Source organism: Pelophylax lessonae (assembly GCF_965119305.1).
Source record: "Pelophylax lessonae genome assembly, chromosome: 3".
Lineage (NCBI taxonomy): Eukaryota > Metazoa > Chordata > Amphibia > Anura > Ranidae > Pelophylax > Pelophylax lessonae.
Window position 1 is genome coordinate 360999157 of NC_138770.1, and position 19346 is coordinate 361018502.

The 19346-nt window shown below is 41.3% G+C and overlaps 1 protein-coding gene and 1 pseudogene across 2 annotated transcripts in view; one reads left to right on the plus strand and one right to left on the minus strand.

The window, feature by feature from the left end:
* Nucleotides 1-19346, minus strand: part of LOC309550838 (ras-related protein Rab-14-like) — a 296391-nt pseudogene that overhangs the window by 173702 nt on the left and 103343 nt on the right. The gene's annotated exons all lie outside the window — the stretch shown is intronic.
* LOC309551051 (protein ripply2.1-like) lies at nucleotides 719-12003 on the plus strand (the record flags this gene model as incomplete). Its single annotated transcript, XM_082251492.1, is given in 5 exon segments — nucleotides 719-748; nucleotides 750-847; nucleotides 4433-4514; nucleotides 8116-8183; nucleotides 11849-12003. Coding segments are annotated over 5 exon segments (423 nt in total). The 3' UTR covers nucleotides 11994-12003.

Below are 19346 nucleotides of genomic sequence, written 5' to 3' on the forward strand. Positions count from 1 at the left end.
ACATTACCTTTTATGGGTAAAAAATGAAATAAAAAAATCCAGCGGTTTACCAATTTGAGGAGGGGGGGGGGGGGGGAGATGTCCATGATGACATAAGAAATGGCCATCAAAAAACGCAAAGGCCAGATGCAAATGTGGAAACATTGTACGCTCAGATCGAGCGTACGTAGGATGGCAGAGGGATTGAACAAGAAGGAATGAATGGCAGAATGGAAGGAAAAGTGCAGAAGATTTGGGAAGGGTTTTTGGATTTTTTTGGGGATTTGGGAAGGATTTTGGAATTACAAAAAAAAATATATATATATATATCTATATATATATCTATATATATATATATATCTATAGATAGATATATATAAATATATCTTTATATATAAATATGACACACCTATATCCTAAAAATAATAAACATAAACACGATACTGAACTATATTATAATAAATAATAAAGAATGTATGTAGACACAATATACAATCTAGATCCAATGTAGAATGCAGATGCAGTGAATTCATAGAGTGTGTTGTATGAGTTGATCAGTGTCAGGTCTAGTGGAGAAGGAGGAGGAGGGGGGGACAGATCTCTCCCAGCCATCTGCCCCAGCACGTGTCCTGATCCCCCTGTGTGTACATTGACACCTGGCCATGTGTACTCTCTGGCTGCACTGACACCTCGGTGTCTCCCCCTGCTGTACGGGGCGGGGCCTCCCAGGCAGGATAAAATGACAGGAGCTGGGACACTGTCCAGACACTGCATTAGGTGGAGAAAGCATTGGTTCAGCCAAGATCACAATGGAATCTCATCAGACAGGAGAGCAGAGGAGAACCCAGCACACTTCTGATGCTGCCAGGTCTGTCATTCATCTTATTGTTATACTGCATGGACTGCTGCCATAAACATATCTCAAATGACACTTTGATTGTATAGAGCCATGAATTTGGGCTGTATGTGATGATGTTGTGTAGCCCATAACAACCAATAGTTAGCATTCAGCTGTACATAGCTATCATTGCACAATTAGGAAAAAAAAACAGCTCCAGAAGGTTTTAACCCCTTCCTGACCAGGCCATTTTTTTGCGATATGGCACTGGGTAACTTTAATTGACAATTTGTGGTCGTGCGATGCTGTACCCAAATAAAATTATGTCCTCCCCCCCACACACACACACAAACAGAGCTTTCTTTTGGTGGTATTTGATCACCTCTGCGGTTTTTATTTTTTCTGCTATTAACAAAAAAAAAAACACATTTTTGAAAAAAAAAAAAGTTTTTTAATTTTTGCTATATAAAAAAATGTAAAAAATCGAATTGTTTTCATCAATTTATGCCAATATGTATTCTGCTACATATGGTAAAAAAAAAAAAAAATCCTAATAAATGTATATTGATTGGTTTGCACAAAAGTTATAGCATCTGCAAACTATGGGCTACATTTATGGACTTTTTCTTCTTTTTTTATTGTTTTTACTAGTAATGGCAGAGATCAGTGATTTTTAGCGGGACTGCGACATTGCAGAGGACAAATCTAACACAAAAGGCTCCATTCACACTTCCGCGACCTGTCAGGCGACTTGTCACCCTGACAAGTCGCGGTCCATTGACTGCTACAGGACTCATTCTAATAGGAGCGACACAAGTCGCTCCGACTTAGAAAAAGGGTTCTGTACTACTTCGGGGCGACCTCGGAGCGATTGGCATAGACATTCATTATATGAAGTCCGTGCAAGTTGTGCCGAAGTCGCGGTGCACGGGACTTCACAAGTCGCCCCCCGAAGTAGTACAGAGTCGTGCCGCTGCAGTGTGAATGCGGTCTAAGTGACACTATTTGGGGACCAATGACACCAATACATTGATCAGTGCTAAAAAAAAATGCACTGTTATTGTATAAATGACTCTGGCAGGGAAGGGGTTAACACCAGGGGAGATCAAGGGGTAAATGTGCTCCTAGATAGTGCTTTCTAACTGTGGGGAGAGTGGATGCACTGAACGAAAAAAGAGCTTAGCTGAAACACAAGATCTCTCTTTTACTCCCTGACAGAACAGCGGTCTGCCTTGTTTACATAGTTCTGTCATTCCTCTGAACCATCGCAGCTGCCGGATTGGCTCCCCGATGGGTCCAATTACAGCAGAAGCGGCGTTTCGGCGGTACGCTCGCACCCTCTACATCACGTGCACAAAATCACGTAGATGTATGTGATTTTGCGCAGCTGGGCCACCCTGCCACAGTATATATGCAATGGGCGGTCTGGAACTGGTTATAATAGGTTCAATTATTTTTTGTAAAATTGTATGAAGATCACAGGTAAAATAGCTGAATGCTGTTTTCCCTTGTTAGGGTCACAATACACAAGAAGCTCACCACACACATTACAATGTCATTTTATAAACTCAGTTAGATCTAGAAACACCTATGTAGTGCAAAGGTCTGCCTGATTGCATATAAATAGATGGGTCTTCATATTATGTTGTTTTAGTAGATCTAATTGTACAAAGATTGTACTGTCAAATTGTAACATTTTCCAAATGTTAACCATATGAGAATACATACTTTGTATACAGTAATCAACTTTAGATTTACTACACATACAGTATGTATTATGAGGGGTTGCCTAATCTATCTGATCAATTTGTATCCAATCAGGCAGGCTCTTGTACTACACAGTTGTTGGTGGATCTAAAGGAGATTGCATAACCAGATTGTAGCGTGTGTGAAGTGAGCTTTATGTTTGTGAGCTGCTTATAGGAAATCTAATGTGCAATTAATAAAGGAGCTGCCATTTCTAATCTCCTTTTGAAAATGTATGTTGCCTGGCTGTTTCTGGCCTCAGTACTTTCAGACCTGAAAATTAGAGCAAAGTAAGGGTACCTACTCGGCATAATTTTTCAGAATGAGTGATTTCAAAAATACTGAAATATTTAGATCTACATGACCTCAGGGAAGTAGTGTATTCAGAAGGGAAGACTAGCAATGCCAACCTCTGTATATCCCCTTAAAGCAAAACTACCCATAACAACTTGTTAAAAAATGTTCTATAGCTAGGAACATACACTTCACATTATTAATTTTGCTACCAAAATGACTGTGTGCTGCAAATTGCCTCCAGCATAGCTCCTGTTTCTTCTTGCTGGAGGCTGCCATTTTGCTGAAGCCCAGAGCCCACGAACAGCAGTAAATCATAAAGCAGAACTAAACCCATTGATTTAATGGTTTCAAAAACAGTTAAACTGCTGGGATTGCTAACTGTCATATTTGCTTGTGTCCTCAAACAAACTGTCAAACCATCAAATAGCTGGTTTCCTAACTGATCACATGTGTAGCACCATGGCAGTTGCAGATCAAACAGAAGCAGCTTCCTTGGCTGTAAAGGACAGTTTATTTTTGCTTTAAGGCTGTCAGCAGATCTGCCACCACAAGCTTGGTAGTGCCTAAAAATGCCTACAAATGGAGAGCAATTGAGCATGTGCATGTGAGAGTGTATTACTGGATTTTATACAGTACAGGGACTTATATTTGTTGTTTTACATAGCTATACCTGCAAAAGGGGCGAGCATGAAGTCATCTAGCAGGATCTAATTTTCTGACTAAAGTTCCACTTTAAAGAAACCCTGTTGCCAGACCAGTCACTGCAGCGAAAAAGATTATATGCACATTTATCATAATGTATGCATGTTATTTTCCTGTAATATCCTTCCATATGTAGACATCCAATAGCCCCGAGACTGTTACCAGGCACTGCTATCTTAGATGTGATGTCAGCAGCCCCAGCAGACTCAGAGCTATAGCTAGGGCTTAGAGAGCTGGGGTGGAGAAACAGCAGTACCTAATGATTGGCTGTGCAGGGGGGGCGTGCCAGCACCATGGCCATTGAAGGACAGGCAGGCTGTTCCCCCCAGAACAGCCAGAAAACTGACCATGCTGGGCAGGATGTGTTCTCATGCCTAGTGTGGTCAGTCTGAAATAGGAAACCAGAGGAACTGGCGGGAACACCAAGGATTCCACACAAAGGAAGCAATACAAAGAGAACAGGAGGCTTTCTCATACAAGTACATGGTACAGCAGGCACATATTAGAAATAAGAAATGTTGGGGTAACCTATTCTTTAAAGGTTATGTAGGGAAGTGAAAGGGGCGGAGGAGCTGGGCCATCACAGAGAATGATTCGATACTCTCAGAAGAGCTGAGGACTAGGGCATGCAAGGAAGGAGAGGCTGTGTTAGGGAACTGAAATTCCTGTGGTAGTCACATTTTCTAACAAATTCTAATTCTAACAAAGGGACATTGCAAGTTAATATAAAATGATTTATGGAAAGGTAAGCATGTAAAAGATTTTCTTTTACCTTTAATTTTTAGGAGTGCCTTTAAGAAAAACGTAATCTGGGGTAAGTACTTGTGTTCTGTATGTGGTCACACTGAGAGTCCCTTGTGTATTTTCCAGGTGTGCGAGGATGTGGAGACCCTGGTATGATACTCCAGTGACATCAATGCCTTCACAGCAAACCTCTAACAGTATACTGCAGGTAACTACCAAAAATAAAAAAAAACATGGTGAACATGGTGCTCCCATTTATTATTGTACTATAAAAAACAAGTATAACAATGGCTACACACTCCCTCCTCTATTGGGCTGTTCTGATGGAAAAGCTCAAACATTTCCTCGTAGTGCTGAAGCTTGCCCGCTCCCTTCCACTTCCCTCACTGTTGTATTGGCTTCTTGTATGATGGACTCCTTCACTGGCCATGGAAAATGGAAATGTCCATGAGGCAGGATGGGTTGGGCACGTTTCAACACTACAAGCAACTGCCAGAGCCATGCAAATCAGTACAGCCCAGAATTTTGGGATAACATCTGAAAATGAGAAGAAGAATAAATTCTCTCTAACGCTGGGTGTCCTACTTTGTTTGAATGTTGTTGCATTATGTAATTATGTGTCCAAAAATTTTAAACGGTACCTCGAGACTGTCCATAATTTTTAAACGGTACCTCAAGATTGTCCATAATTTTTAAAGGGTGCCTTGAGATTGTCCATCATTTTTAAAGGGTGCATCGAGATTGTCCATCATTTTTAAAGGGTGCATCGAGATTGTCCATAATTTTTAAAGGGTGCCTCGAGATTGTCCATAATTTTTAAAGGGTGCCTCGAGATTGTCCATAATTTTTAAAGGGTGCCTCGAGATTGTCCATCATTTTTAAAGGGTGCCTCGAGATTGTCCATAATTTTTAAAGGGTGCCTCGAGATTGTCCATAATTTTTAAACGGTACCTCGAGATTGTCCATAATTCTCAAAGGGTGCCTCGAGATTGTCCATAATTTTTAAAGGGTGCCTCGAGATTGTCCATAATTTTTAAAGGGTGCCTCGAGATTGTCCATCATTTTTAAAGGGTGCCTCGAGATTGTCCATCATTTTTAAAGGGTGCCTCGAGATTGTCCATCATTTTTAAAGGGTGCCTTGAGATTGTCCATCATTTTTAAAGGGTGCCTCGAGATTGTCCATCATTTTTAAAGGGTGCCTTGAGATTGTCCATCATTTTTAAAGGGTGCCTCGAGATTGTCCATCATTTTTAAAGGGTGCATCGAGATTGTCCATCATTTTTAAAGGGTACCTCGAGATTTTCCATAATTTTTAAACGGTACCTCGAGATTGTCCATAATTTTTAAAGGGTGCCTCGAGATTGTCCATCATTTTTAAAGGGTGCCTCGAGATTGTCCATAATTTTTAAAGGGGGCCTTGAAATTGTCCATAATTTTTAAAGGGTGCCTCGAGATTGTCCATAATTTTTAAAGGGGGCCTTGAGATTATCCATAATTTTTAAAGGGTGCCTCGAGATTGTCCATCATTTTTAAAGGGTGCCTCGAAATTGTCCATCATTTTTAAAGGGTGACTCGAGATTGTCCGTATTTTTAAAGGGTGCCTCGAGATTGTCCATATTTTTAAAGGGTACCTCGAGATTGTCCATCATTTTTAAAGGGTGCCTTGAGATTGTCCATCATTTTTAAAGGGTGCATCGAGATTGTCCATCATTTTTAAAGGGTGCCTCGAGATTGTCCATAATTTTTAAAGGGTGCCTCGAGATTGTCCATAATTTTTAAACGGTACCTCGAGATTGTCCATAATTCTCAAAGGGTGCCTCGAGATTGTCCATAATTTTTAAAGGGTGCCTCGAGATTGTCCATCATTTTTAAAGGGTGCCTCGAGATTGTCCATCATTTTTAAAGGGTGCCTCGAGATTGTCCATCATTTTTAAAGGGTGCCTCGAGATTGTCCATCATTTTTAAAGGGTGCCTCGAGATTGTCCATCATTTTTAAAGGGTGCCTTGAGATTGTCCATCATTTTTAAAGGGTGCATCGAGATTGTCCATCATTTTTAAAGGGTACCTCGACATTGTCCATAATTTTTAAACGGTACCTCGAGATTGTCCATCATTTTTAAAGGGTGCCTCGAGATTGTCCATAATTTTTAAAGGGGGCCTTGAGATTATCCATAATTTTTAAAGGGTGCCTCGAGATTGTCCATCATTTTTAAAGGGTGCCTCGAAATTGTCCATAATTTTTAAAGGGTGACTCGAGATTGTCCGTATTTTTAAAGGGTGCCTCGAGATTGTCAATATTTTTAAAGGGTACCTCGAGATTGTCCATAATTTTTAAAGGGTGCCTCGAGATTGTCCATCATTTTTAAAGGGTGCCTCGAGATTGTCCATCATTTTTAAAGGGTGCCTCGAGATTGTCCATCATTTTTAAAGGGTGCCTTGACTGAAAAAAGGTTGAGAAACACTGGTTTATATACAGTAATTGCCTATGTTTTGCTTCCAACACAGACATCTAGTCTTAAAGTGGAACTAAACTTACCTTTGTTTCACTGGTCTGATCCCTTGCTGGCGCTGGCATCTTCTGCTGTGTCTTTGGTCCTCTTCATTGGCCGGCGTGGGATGATGTCACTCATGCACAAGAGTTCGTTATCCCGGCACACAGACACTGAGTCGGCAGTGTAGACTTGGGTGCGCAGTTTACATTCTGGAAAAGACAACGAGTAGGCAGGTAGGTGCATCTTTTTGCAGAAGAGACATTGTCTCTTCTGCAGTTGAGAGCTTGCCTGCTTACTGTTTGTGACAGCAGAACTTTAGTTCTGCTTTAGGCTGGCCATACACTGTGCGAATTTCATCGGGTTCTTGATAAACCGGCTGAAATTGGCTTGGCAAGTGACTGTGTCTGCCCCTCCCACCTGACCTTTTTCGATTGAAAATCCTAAGGAGCTGGGTGGAAACCGCTGGCCCAACAGTGGCAGCATTCAGCCAGATGCAGCCACTGTTTAGACAGCGGCCGCCGGCTGTCAGAATGTAATAGCTCAGTAGGGGATTTGTCCATTCATGCTGTATAACATGAGTGAAGGAACCGCTGATCTGCAAACTTAATCTGGGTCTGTAATAATGACTGTATTGAAGCTACTGGATCAGCATGAGAGCCAGGCACCTAGCATAGGCAGAGGTAAGCAAGTCTGTCTTTGTATTGTACTTCCTAGTGCAGGTTTGTTCCTTTATACTGTATATCACTCAATTGTTCTGTAATTTGTGTTTGGTACAGAGTGCCGTAATTTACATTGGGCATACAAACAGTTGCCTGAAAGTAAAGCTGCTCAGTGCAACCAGTCAGCCTCCCCAGGGCCGTCTTTAACACAGGGCAAAAGGGGCAGCTGCCCTGGGTCCAGTCATTGTTGTGGGACCCAAAGCAGATGCCCCTTGAGCCCACACTGGCTGCAAATAGTTAATAAGTGGTTTTGGGAGGGCCCAAGAAAATATTTGCCCAGGGTCCAATCATAATTAAAGACGGCCCTGAGCCCCCCCCCTCCCCCACCATATTCCCATTAAAGTATGATAACGTGAAATTGGCCGCAGAAGCATCAATAACTGTTCTTTTTCCAGACATCACCATTATCCCAGTATAGAGAAATGCAACAAGGGGTCCAAACTTTTATCTCTTGTTCAGATTTTTAATTCTCACTTTTTATTGTAAGCAGTTAGCATTAATATTTTTTTAATGTACTAAATAATATTACGTTTACTATAATATGGATAACTCTCTTTTTATTTCCTTGTGCTCTAAGAATTGTTATTTTATATTTTAGTCACTTAATTCAAATCAGGAAGCCATCACCGAAAAAGTGAAACTGCCAGCCTTTCAGCATCCTGTTAAGTAAGTACATGCATTTATTAGTGACAGTTGTTTTATAAAATTGGGACAACCTTATGATAACTGGTTCAGATGAAAACACCAACAGGTAATGTGTAAAGCATGGTCAACTTTGAAGTGTAATTAAAGGCAATTTTTCATTTTGATAGAGTAAGGTAGGGTTATAACCCTCTCTCTCTCTCTTTTTTTTTTTCTCGCCGTCTGTGTCCCATTGGCGAGATTTCCATTCCTGTCCCATAGCCAACATAGGAAGGGGAAGGAAATCCATCCAAAGTATCAGAATCCCTGGTTGTCACCAGCTTGGAAGATTTACCCTCTATTAATGTTTTGATGTTAACCCAAAATTTGGGATTTTCTTTTACTTTCAAAGATAATTGACAAATATTGGGTGAATCTCCCTAATGGGGGCACAGACAGCAATAATAGTTTACAGGGGTTCTAATCCCTCTGCACTCTATCCAAAGCTTAAAGCGGTATTATACCGCTTTTTTCCACTTTTAACTACAGGTAAGCCTATAATAAGGCTTACCTGTAGGTACAATTAATATCTCCTAAACCTGCACGGTTTAGAAGATATTTGCACTGCATGTAGCCGCTCACGCGAGCGGCGCATGCGCTCTGAAGGTCCGGCAGACCTTCAGCTTTCCTTGCCAGGAGCTTTGCCGGAAAATGACTCCCGCGCGCATGCGTGGGAGTGACGTCATTGCGGCTCCGGCCAAACACAGCACCGGAGCCGCCGAACGCGGAAGAGACGCCGAGGGATCATGTCAGCTCCCACAGCGGTGTCTGGGGGTCCATGTCGGGGCTTCGTTCTAAGGTAAGTAATTCATAATGAGCTAGTATGCGATGCATACTAGCTCATTATGCCTTTGTCTTGCAGGGTTTTTTTTTTTTTTAGGTTTACAACCACTTTAAAGCTTAAAAAAAAAAAAGTTTTGAATTATCTACATTTTAAGTAATATCCAGTACTTGCAGGTATGACTAAGCAGATGACTCTCTTCCTTTCTTCCACAATGCAACATTTGTTGCCTGGTGGAACATTATCAGAAGCAAACTAACAAGTTTACTTGTTACTTTTCCATGAATAGATAATGTAAATGGTTACTTCAAAATGTATCAGCTCAGCAGTCATAAAATAGGACACCCAGAACAACGCTGTGTGAGTACAGAAGCCTATTCAATATGTGATTGCTTTTTATACAGTTGAGCCAATTATATTGTCCCTTTACACATGCGAAGACATTATGCCAAGTGTATTCATACTATAAATATGGTATTTTAATGCATGCAGAGCAACAGATTTGGTAACAGCATCTTGCAACAAAATATTATCATTAACCTCTTGGCGCCAGCAGCACACAAATATGCGGCCTCTCAGGGGGTGAACCTTGGTCTGTGCGTGCATTAGTGCAAATTCAGCTGTGCCAAGAGCGCACGCCCTGTGCGCTCCCGGCACAGTTACTTGCGGCTTACGGAAAGTGGCTGATCACTGCTTGCAACCAGGAGCATTTCGGATCATGTGATCGCTGTGACAGCCAATCACGGTGGTCACATGATCATAAACCCTGCCTCCCAGCATCCTAAACTCTTTAAAGGGCCAGAAGGGGTCGGCTCCAAGGGGGTTAAGTTTCTCTGTAATTATTTAAAGCTGAGCTCCAGGCACAGAAATGGTAATTTAAGTATATTCCACAATATCATACCTGCAAGTACTGGATATGACTTAAGTATATATCCACAAAGCATATATCCACTTTGTGTGCATCAAATACCTTTGCAAACTCAGACATTTTTTTGTAAAAGCAGCAGTGACATCATCAGTGTGCTGTACTGTGCAGAGAGCAGAGCTGTGGGAGGGACCTAACTGAGCCACCTACTAAAGGCTGCCTGCATTTACCTACAGGAAGGGGAAGAGACAAGACCAATCACCCTGCACAAGGAGAGAGCAGCAGACTGATCTTTATTTCAGGAAACTCTTGAACAAAGGTTCACACTTAATTACTAAAAAGATCTGTAAAAAATACACAAAGCACAGCAAAATTCAAGTAAGAATACACACGATAAACGTATTTAGACAATATTTGCTTATCCTGAAGTTAGCTTTAGGCCTCATTCACAGGGCAAAAATGTTTTACGCGCTGCCTGAATCCAGCAGATGAACAGGTACAAAGCAATGACAGTCTGACAGCTGTCCACTGATGTTCAGATGCAATCGCACAGCCAACCAAATTCTGTGGTTAGGGACAGATGATCATCCTTGTAAGTGAATAACTTACGCAGGGTTCAAACATCTGTTGCTAACTGCAGGTAATCAGTGGCTGTGCAATTACGTGATGCCTGCTAAAAGCTGATCTCTGATTGCATGCGCTGCGATAAGGCACATCACTTTGCAATCTGTTATAAGACTTGTCTCAATCATACTTTTTTTTTTTTTAAATCAGAAACCAAGTTTATTAAGAAAAACCAACAGTACAGAATACACTCAATACACGTCATTCCCATTAGCAAGCACAGAAACAAACTATTAAAGAGGCCATACACATGAAAAATAAGAAAATAAATCCCCCCGTCAGGAACCGCTCCCAACGGGAAGGCAAACCAATCAGCATCGTAATCAGCAGCATAAACAATATACAGCCCCCCCCCTCCCCCACACATTCCAAGTCTACGATCATTGCAGAAGGCGGTCCATAACCAGGTCCTGGGGAGCCAGGCCAGGAACCGACAGCCAACCTCCCCATATCTTATCATATCTATGCGGAACCCCTCTGTGTTGGTAAATCAGGCGCTCACAGCGCAGGGTATTACCCATGGCCTTAATCCACATCTCCACCGTAGGTGGGGATGGGGCAATCCAGTGCTGCAGAATAAGCTTCCTCGCCTGGAACAAAGATCTCGTAACCGCCCATCTAACACCAGCATCCTCCGTGAACTCCTCCACCATACCTAGCAGACAGGGCTTTGGGTCCACAGGCACCGAGAGGACATATGCTGCATTGATGGTTCTCACCACCGCCGCCCAGTACCTGTGGAGTTTAGGACAGCGCCACAGCAGGTGGATGAGGTCACCAGTATCCCTTTGGCAGTGAGTACACAGCGGATCCGGTCGCAGACCCATTCTGTGCAGGCGCGCTGGCGTGTGATGCACCCTGAGGAGCACGTACAGCTGCGAGAGTCTCTGCGTCACATTTAGTGAACAGTGGCGCACCGTTTCCAGTGCCTCCTCCCATTGGTCATCAGTAAAGTCACCCACGTCCGCCTCCCACTGTACCGAGCCTGGCACGGGAATTTTTCCAAGTGATAGCCCAACAAAAGTGCATAGCAATCAGAGATAAATCCTTTGGTGGAGGCATAGCGTTTCATCATGTAGAATACCGGAGTTGGAGACAACTCCGGAGAATGTAAGGAAGGCTGGGCACCTATGGCATGCTGTAGTTGGAGATACAATCATACTTTTTTAGTATACTTTTTCAAGGCAAACCACAACATACCCACATTTCAACCAGGCTTCATTAAAATCTGGTTGCTATGGATTACTGCGCTTTGTACTACTTTGTTAATGGGTTACAATATACAGTATATTTCATTGTGATGCCATTAGTTGCCAATTGCTCTTTCCCTTTCTTTACCTACAGACTATATAATATTGTCCTGTTCATCTTACCTTTCAGATTGTTCTGGCCCAAGTCAAAGTGCTATGATTTTTTGTACCAGGAGGCAGAGGAACTGCTGAGGAACTTCCCTGTTCAGGCTACCATCTCCTTGTATCAAGAATCAGACAGCAGCAGCGAGGATGAAGAATTAGTTGAGAATTAAACCCATTCAGGGTTTACTTGTTGTAAGCTACAGTGTATTGTAATCAGGGATGCAGTTCTGGATCTTGCAGACCATTATATTGCAAGTTTCATAGCAGATTTACATCTATGCACTGTGGTGCTTTGCGACAATGTACATTACATGTGTCAACACTTTGTGTTGCCCTTCATTTATGCCAATGCACTAAGGTAACACACACAACATGCTGCAACACATGACAACATGCCAAAGTGCATTATGGCAAAAATGTTGTGACCTGTTTAATAATTGGGATGCACATGCATTAACACACTCCACAAGTGTAAATGGGCCCATATTGAAGACAGTACCTAAATACAATGTAAATAGTTTTGAATTAAAACCAAGATGATGCATCATGCGTACAGATTATACAGATGTAGACTTAAGGAGAACTCCAAGCATCAACTATAATTAAGCAGTGAATCACTATCCAAGAATGGCCTATAGTAGTTCTAAATCAGAAAGTGCACTCAGTTTTTTTCCCTAAATGCACAAATGTCAGGGCAGAAATATGGCCAATGCCATTACGGACTTACTTTGAAAGGTGCACACTTCAGGGTTGCCATATCTATCTTTCCTTCATTACCATGGGAATCACTGACCTAAAATAAGAATGTGAAGATGTTAGGACACCTGATGTGTGTATTCTTCCTCTGGGTCAGTGATGACTTGAGTAGTGAAGGAGGAATGGGCCCATAATCTCAGTATTATAAAATTCACTGCATCTACAGTGGATTCCATGGAGTAACCATATCTACCTCTGCATGGGTTTGTATTTATACGGTTGCATGATCTGCGCTATGCATTTTCCTTTCCCCCTCTCTCTCTCTGTTTGTGAGAGATAACGAGCGTGATTGGGAATACCAAAATCTACAAATCTGAGCAACTGGGATTCCCAGATCTCCAGATTATTGGCACCAAGGGAATTTAAATTAGTGGGATGGTCTGGCATGTAAGAGACCAACAAGAGAGACAGATGCCTGGGGCATGTAAACTCTGTTTCCTATTTTCTTTTCAAGGCTTAATTATCACTTTTGACAGTGTATGTTTTAAGCAGAGCTTGGCAGCCAATGTCCTGAGGGCTACAGCATATGCATACTTTTATCTCTTATTTCAAGTTACTGACTGATGAATGAATCTATAAAACAAATAATCTGACAGTTGCAACGATGCCCGGTCAAGGCTATCATTATTTGACTGAAAGTTGTCTCATTTTTGCATTGTTTTACTTTCCACTCATTAATTCAAGAGATTACTACTACAACAAAAAATGTGATTAAATATATCTCCATAAAACAAAAGCTTTGTGATATATCAAGACTCTTTGCTGTCCTTTACTAAAATAACAGTTCAGCCTTCTAATTATTCTGTGTTATAGCACAAATTATGGATGTTTAATTTAGTAAAAACCCTGGAAATGAGAAATATCAGATCTACGAATGTCACAAATGCTGTCACTCTATATTACAATGGGTCTATGTGCGCCCGCTATGCCATCTAAGCACATATTCATGAACTGTAGAGCTCCACTAATGTCTCAAACATACAGTTTTTTTTTGGGGGGGGGGGGGGGACAAACATACATTGATTGTAATATAATAATAATTTTCTATGTGGTGTTCTTCTGCTGCTGGAACACAGCAGTCTTCCACTCTAGTACTATACAGACACGTGTAGATACCAACAGCTGATCCGCAGCAAGCACTTTCTGCCTTGAATGTAAATGTATATACTTATTTATTTCATTTGTACTTTTTCTATGTTAAAAGATATATTTATAATAAAAAATTAAATGGTTAAGTCTACTTGTTATCTTTAAGAAAAGTATAATAATGTTGGTAGTATAAGAAGAGAGACAATGAAACTTGGAGAAAATGAAAACCAGTTTTACACTTTCTTATAATGTTCAATAAATGTTATCATTTGATGATACACTTATAACTAACACTTCAAGAATATTCTTGTAGTTTATTTGATTGGCATTCAATATTAGCACGTGTGTGTGTGTGTGTGTTCGTATGATTAGTGTAAGGCTATAACATTGATTTCTAATAAAAACACAACTGCTTACATTGTATAGGCATGTGCCTCTTGATGCCTGCAACCCAGTTCCCCTTTCCTGTAGAAAAGTGGTCTCCGAATTGCCACCAGGGGGCTGGATGTGGGCTTGTGGGCTTTTGCCTTCTTATATCTGGCACTCAGGGCACTATTACTCCCAGTGATACCAATGATGGAGCACTATTTCTCCCACTGGCACCAATGATGGGGCACTATTCCTTCCACTTGCACCAATGATGGGGCACTGATCCTCCCACTGGCACCAATGATGGGGCACTATTCCTCCCACTGGCACCAATGATGGGGCACTATTCCTCCCACTGGCACCAATGATGGACAACTATTCCTCCCACTGGCACCAATGATGGGGCACGATTCCTCCCACTGGCACCAATGATGGGGCACGATTCCTCCCACTGGCACCAATGATGGACCACTATTCCTCCCACTGGCACCAAGGATGGGGCACTATTCCTCCCACTGGCACCAATGATGGGGCACTATTCCTCCCACTGGCACCAATGATGGGGCAATATTCCTCCCACTGGCACCAATGGTGGGGCACTATTCCTCCCACTGGCACCAATGGTGGGGCATTATTATTTCCCTTGATATCACCGATGGGTCGCTATTCTTCCCACTGACACCAACAATGGGGCTCTATTCCTCCCACTGCTACCAACAATGGGGCACTATTCCTCCCACTAATACAAATGATGAGGCATTGTTTACACTCATTGATGTCAAGGCATTTTTCACTCACACAGATGGACCAACCCCCCAAAGTCTGAAAAACAGTAAACTGGTCCTTTGTGAGAAAGTTGGGAGACCCCTGCTGTAGAACATCCCAAGAGCTCCAAAAACCACTGAGAATTGTTATTCAAATATCAACCAGTCACCGTGGCCTTAGGCTCTGCTTGTCTTTTTTCAACTCTCACAGACCTCTATTCACTAATTAAGTTGTCCCTTACATGGATGAGCCAACAATGAGGTGCAGGGTGCACTACAAGTAAAAGGAACTAAATTGTGGGCACCTGGAAATGGCAGCTACTCAGCTTATTAGGCAGATTTATTATATACTGTATATTTTTCTAATTAAAAACGATTTAATTTAATTTATGAGCCCTGTAAAATAGGGAGAAAGGTCTTCATCTGAGCAAATGATGTGTAGTACAGTGCAGCTGTAAAAGGCTAAAATGACTACTACATTACAATAAGTAATGGTTCTAGATAACTCTCACAGTAATTACAGTGGGTACGGAAAGTATTCAGACCCCCTTAAATTTTTCACTCTTTGTTATATTGCAGCCATTTGCTAAAATCATTTAAGTTCATTCTTCTTCCTCATGAATGTACACATAGCACCCCATGCTGACAGAAAAACACAGAATTGTTGACATTGTTGCAGATTTATTAAAAAAGAAAAACTGAAATATCACATGGTCCTAAGTATTCAGACCCTTTGCTGTGACACTCAAATATTTAACTCAGGTGCTTTCCATTTCTTCTGATCATCCTTGAGATGGTTCTACACCTTCATTTGAGTCCAGCTGTGTTTGATTATACTGATTGGACTTGATTAGGAAAGCCACACACCTGTCTATATAAGACCTTCCAGATCACAATGCATGTCAGAGCAAATGAGAATCATGAGGTCAAAGGAACTGCCTGACGAGCTCAGAGACAGAATTGTGGCAAGGCACAGATCTGGCCAAGGTTACAAAAAGATTTCTGCTGCACTTAAGGTTCCTAAGAGCACAGTGGCCTCCATAATCCTCAAATGGAAGACGTTTGGGACGACCAGAACCCTTCCTAGAGCTGGCCGTCCGGCCAAACTGAGCTATCGGGGGAGAAGAGCCTTGGTGAGAGAGGTAAAGAAGAACCCAAAGATCACTGTGGCTGAGCTCCAGAGATGCAGTCAGGAGATGGGAGAAAGTTGTAGAAAATCAACCATCACTGCAGCCCTCCACCAGTCGGGGCTTTATGGCAGAGTGGCCTGACGGAAGCCTCTCCTCAGTGTAAGACACATGAAAGCCTGCATGGAGTTTGCTAAAAAACACCTGAAGGACTCCAAGATGGTGAGAAATAAGATTCTCTGGTCTGATGAGACCAAAATAGAACTTTTTGGCCTTAATTCTAAGCGGTATGTGTGGAGAAAACCAGGCACTGCTCATCACCTGTCCAATACAGTCCCAACAGTGAAGCATGGTGGTGGCAGCATCGTGCTGTGGGGGCGTTTTTCAGCTGCAGGGACAGGACGACTGGTTGCAATCGAGGGAAAGATGAATGCGGCCAAGTACAGGGATATCCTGGACAAAAACCTTCTCCAGAGTGCTCTGGACCTCAGACTGGGCTTTACCTTCCAACAAGACAATGACCCTAAGCACACAGCTAAAATAACGAAGGAGTGGCTTCACAACAACTCCGTGACTGTTCTTGAATGGCCCAGCCAGAGCCCTGACTTAAACCCAATTGAGCATCTCTGGAGAGACCTAAAAATGGCTGTCCACCAACGTTTACCATCCAACCTGACAGAACTGGAGAGGATCTGCAAGGAGGAATGGCAGAGGATCCCCAAATCCAGGTGTGAAAGACTTGTTGCATCTTTCCCAAAAAGACTCCTGGCTGTATTAGATCAAAAGGGGGCTTCTACTAAATACTGAGCAAAGGGTCTGAATACTTAGGACCATGTGATATTTCAGTTTTTCTTTTTTAATAAATCTGCAACAATGTCAACAATTCTGTGTTTTTCTGTCAGTATGGGGTGCTATGTGTACATTCATGAGGAAGAAGAATGAACTTAAATTATTTTAGCAAATGGCTGCAATATAACAAAGAGTGAAAAATTTAAGGGGGTCTGAATACTTTCCGTACCCACTGTATATGCAATATTAAGGCATTTAGTACTAAAGGTCTGTATGTTATTTTACATATTTTGTTCTCATGGCTATTATAAAAGTGGGGCACATGAGTGAAGGACATGTGTAAGGCTAAAATAATACATATTATGGACTCATTGGGAAACATTTATCATTAAAGAATTGTGACAGACACATTATTTTAAATAAATAGGGAAATGTATCAACGTCATACAGTTTGATTTGTGATTGGTAAATACAGCTAAATGAAAAAAAAAGTGTAATTCCCACCCTCCTCCTCCCAACATTGTACTGTTCCTGTAATATCACAAATGCAATTTATGATACAATCAATAGATAATGGATCAGGCAAGGGATGGGTGGTTTAATACATTTTAAATATAGTATTATTGGCTATAAAGGTATTTATACAGGTAAGGTCAGAAATCATTTATCAGTATACAGTAAACCCCCCTCCATTGCGGGGGTTACGTTCCGGACCCAGCCGCGAAAAGTGAAAATCCGCTAAATAGAAAAACCCTATTAAAATGCATTGTAGGCATTTTTTTTTTTACTGTCACTGTACGTGTAAAAGCATTTTAAGGTCTTTAAACACACTTTTAAAACAATAGAAACTAATTTAAACACATAAAAGATACTGAGAGACATAGCAAGAGCTATGGAAAGCACAAAAATATTTCATTTTTAATGATTTATATAGTAAAATAACATTACAAAAAAAAAACGCAATATACCGGGACCGCAAAAACTGAACCGCGATGGAGCGGGGGTTTACTGTATATTTGATAAATATAATTACATTTATGCAAAACACGTGTACAAGGTAAATATATTACAGCACTCCCTAAACTTGGACAAACACTGGCCAACTTCTACTGCACAGGCAAAAGTTGTGAAAAGATAAAACATGAGGGCAATGGGACAAATAACAATGAAACCCTTTTGAGAAAAATCTTCCACAATGGGAGACAGGCAATATTAAGAGTTTAACAGAGGATCTACTGCTTTCCACTCAATAGAAAGACAAAAGCACTCTGTGGATTACGCAGAGTTTATACTGCACAGAATTAGGATCGTGGAGGGCAATATTATAGCACAATCTGTGACTCTTCAGGCAGAGACAATTGTTCGTAGGATTAGCTAAATTGATGCAAATGGCTTGATTGTTCTTTCCTTTTTTCTTGTTAAATGCATTATAAATATTCCAACATACCTTGGATTTCAGCCTGCATAAATTACAGTTTACTACTATAATATGATTATGTTTTCTAAAAACAAACTAAAATCTAAATGAATATACATTATCCAATAAAGCTAACTACACTATACCTCATTCTAATTACATGGTTTAGGAAAGGTCCTCTATAACTTGGTAGGCACTGCAGAAGTCTAAGTGGGCCTGTAGATGGTAAATTGAATTAATTGATTCCATTATATGATGTATGGGCCAATGTAAAATGTTTTTATTTATTTATGTGAAATTAATATTAAGGAACTGACCTGAAAAAAACAATAACATGTTTGCCCAACTGCCACCTGCCAGCTGCCTACCAGAAAAAAACAGCATATTCTCATGGTTTAAAGTCCAGTTGCACAACCTGTTGAGACCTCAAATGGAGTTGCGCAAGCACTACTTTAAGGCCATGCCATGACACCAGGGGGGAACTGGGCTTGGGGGGAGGCAGGCAGGCATTTGCTCCACCCCCCCCCCCCCCCTTCTAGGCCAGTACTAATAAGATGCTATATGTTGAAATGGTTTCACTGTGTGGAAAAGAAATTGATTTGAGTGATTTCCATATTTAATTTGTATGTACTGTATTTCTGCACACCAGGGGACTCCAGCTGCCATTTCAGCTGTGTTAGGCTTCTTGTGGTAACTTGTGCTTCTAAAGTAACATTAAAGTCAATTTAAATAATTAAAAAAAAGAGTAAAACCTCATGATGTGAATGTACAATGTATATGCAAAGCACTGCGTAAATTGACAGCGCTTAATAAGTACCTGAAATAAATAAATACATTTGTGCAATAATATAGCACAGAAACATCAAGTTCCCTCTCTTCTTGCAGTCCTTGTTGGCACTGTAGGCTCCTAACCTTCTTTGCACGCATGCTTTAGTAAATAAAGTCTGCGCACTTCTCTCAGGTCCTGTGCCAAGCTGTGAATCCATAGACACTCACAGGGCTGGCAACCCATGCCCCTGCTTCTCTCTCACAGTGGTTAGATTGATGTTTATTGCTCCACATCCCTAATTATTCCTGTGAATCCAGGAAGTGAAGGGAGCAATGCTTGAGCCAGAGACAGTTCTGGTGAGCTCATTGGAGCAGTGGGGTAAAAATTGGGACTTTTTTAAATGTTTAGCCCAGTGGTCTCTCAACATGCTTCCCTGGAGCCAG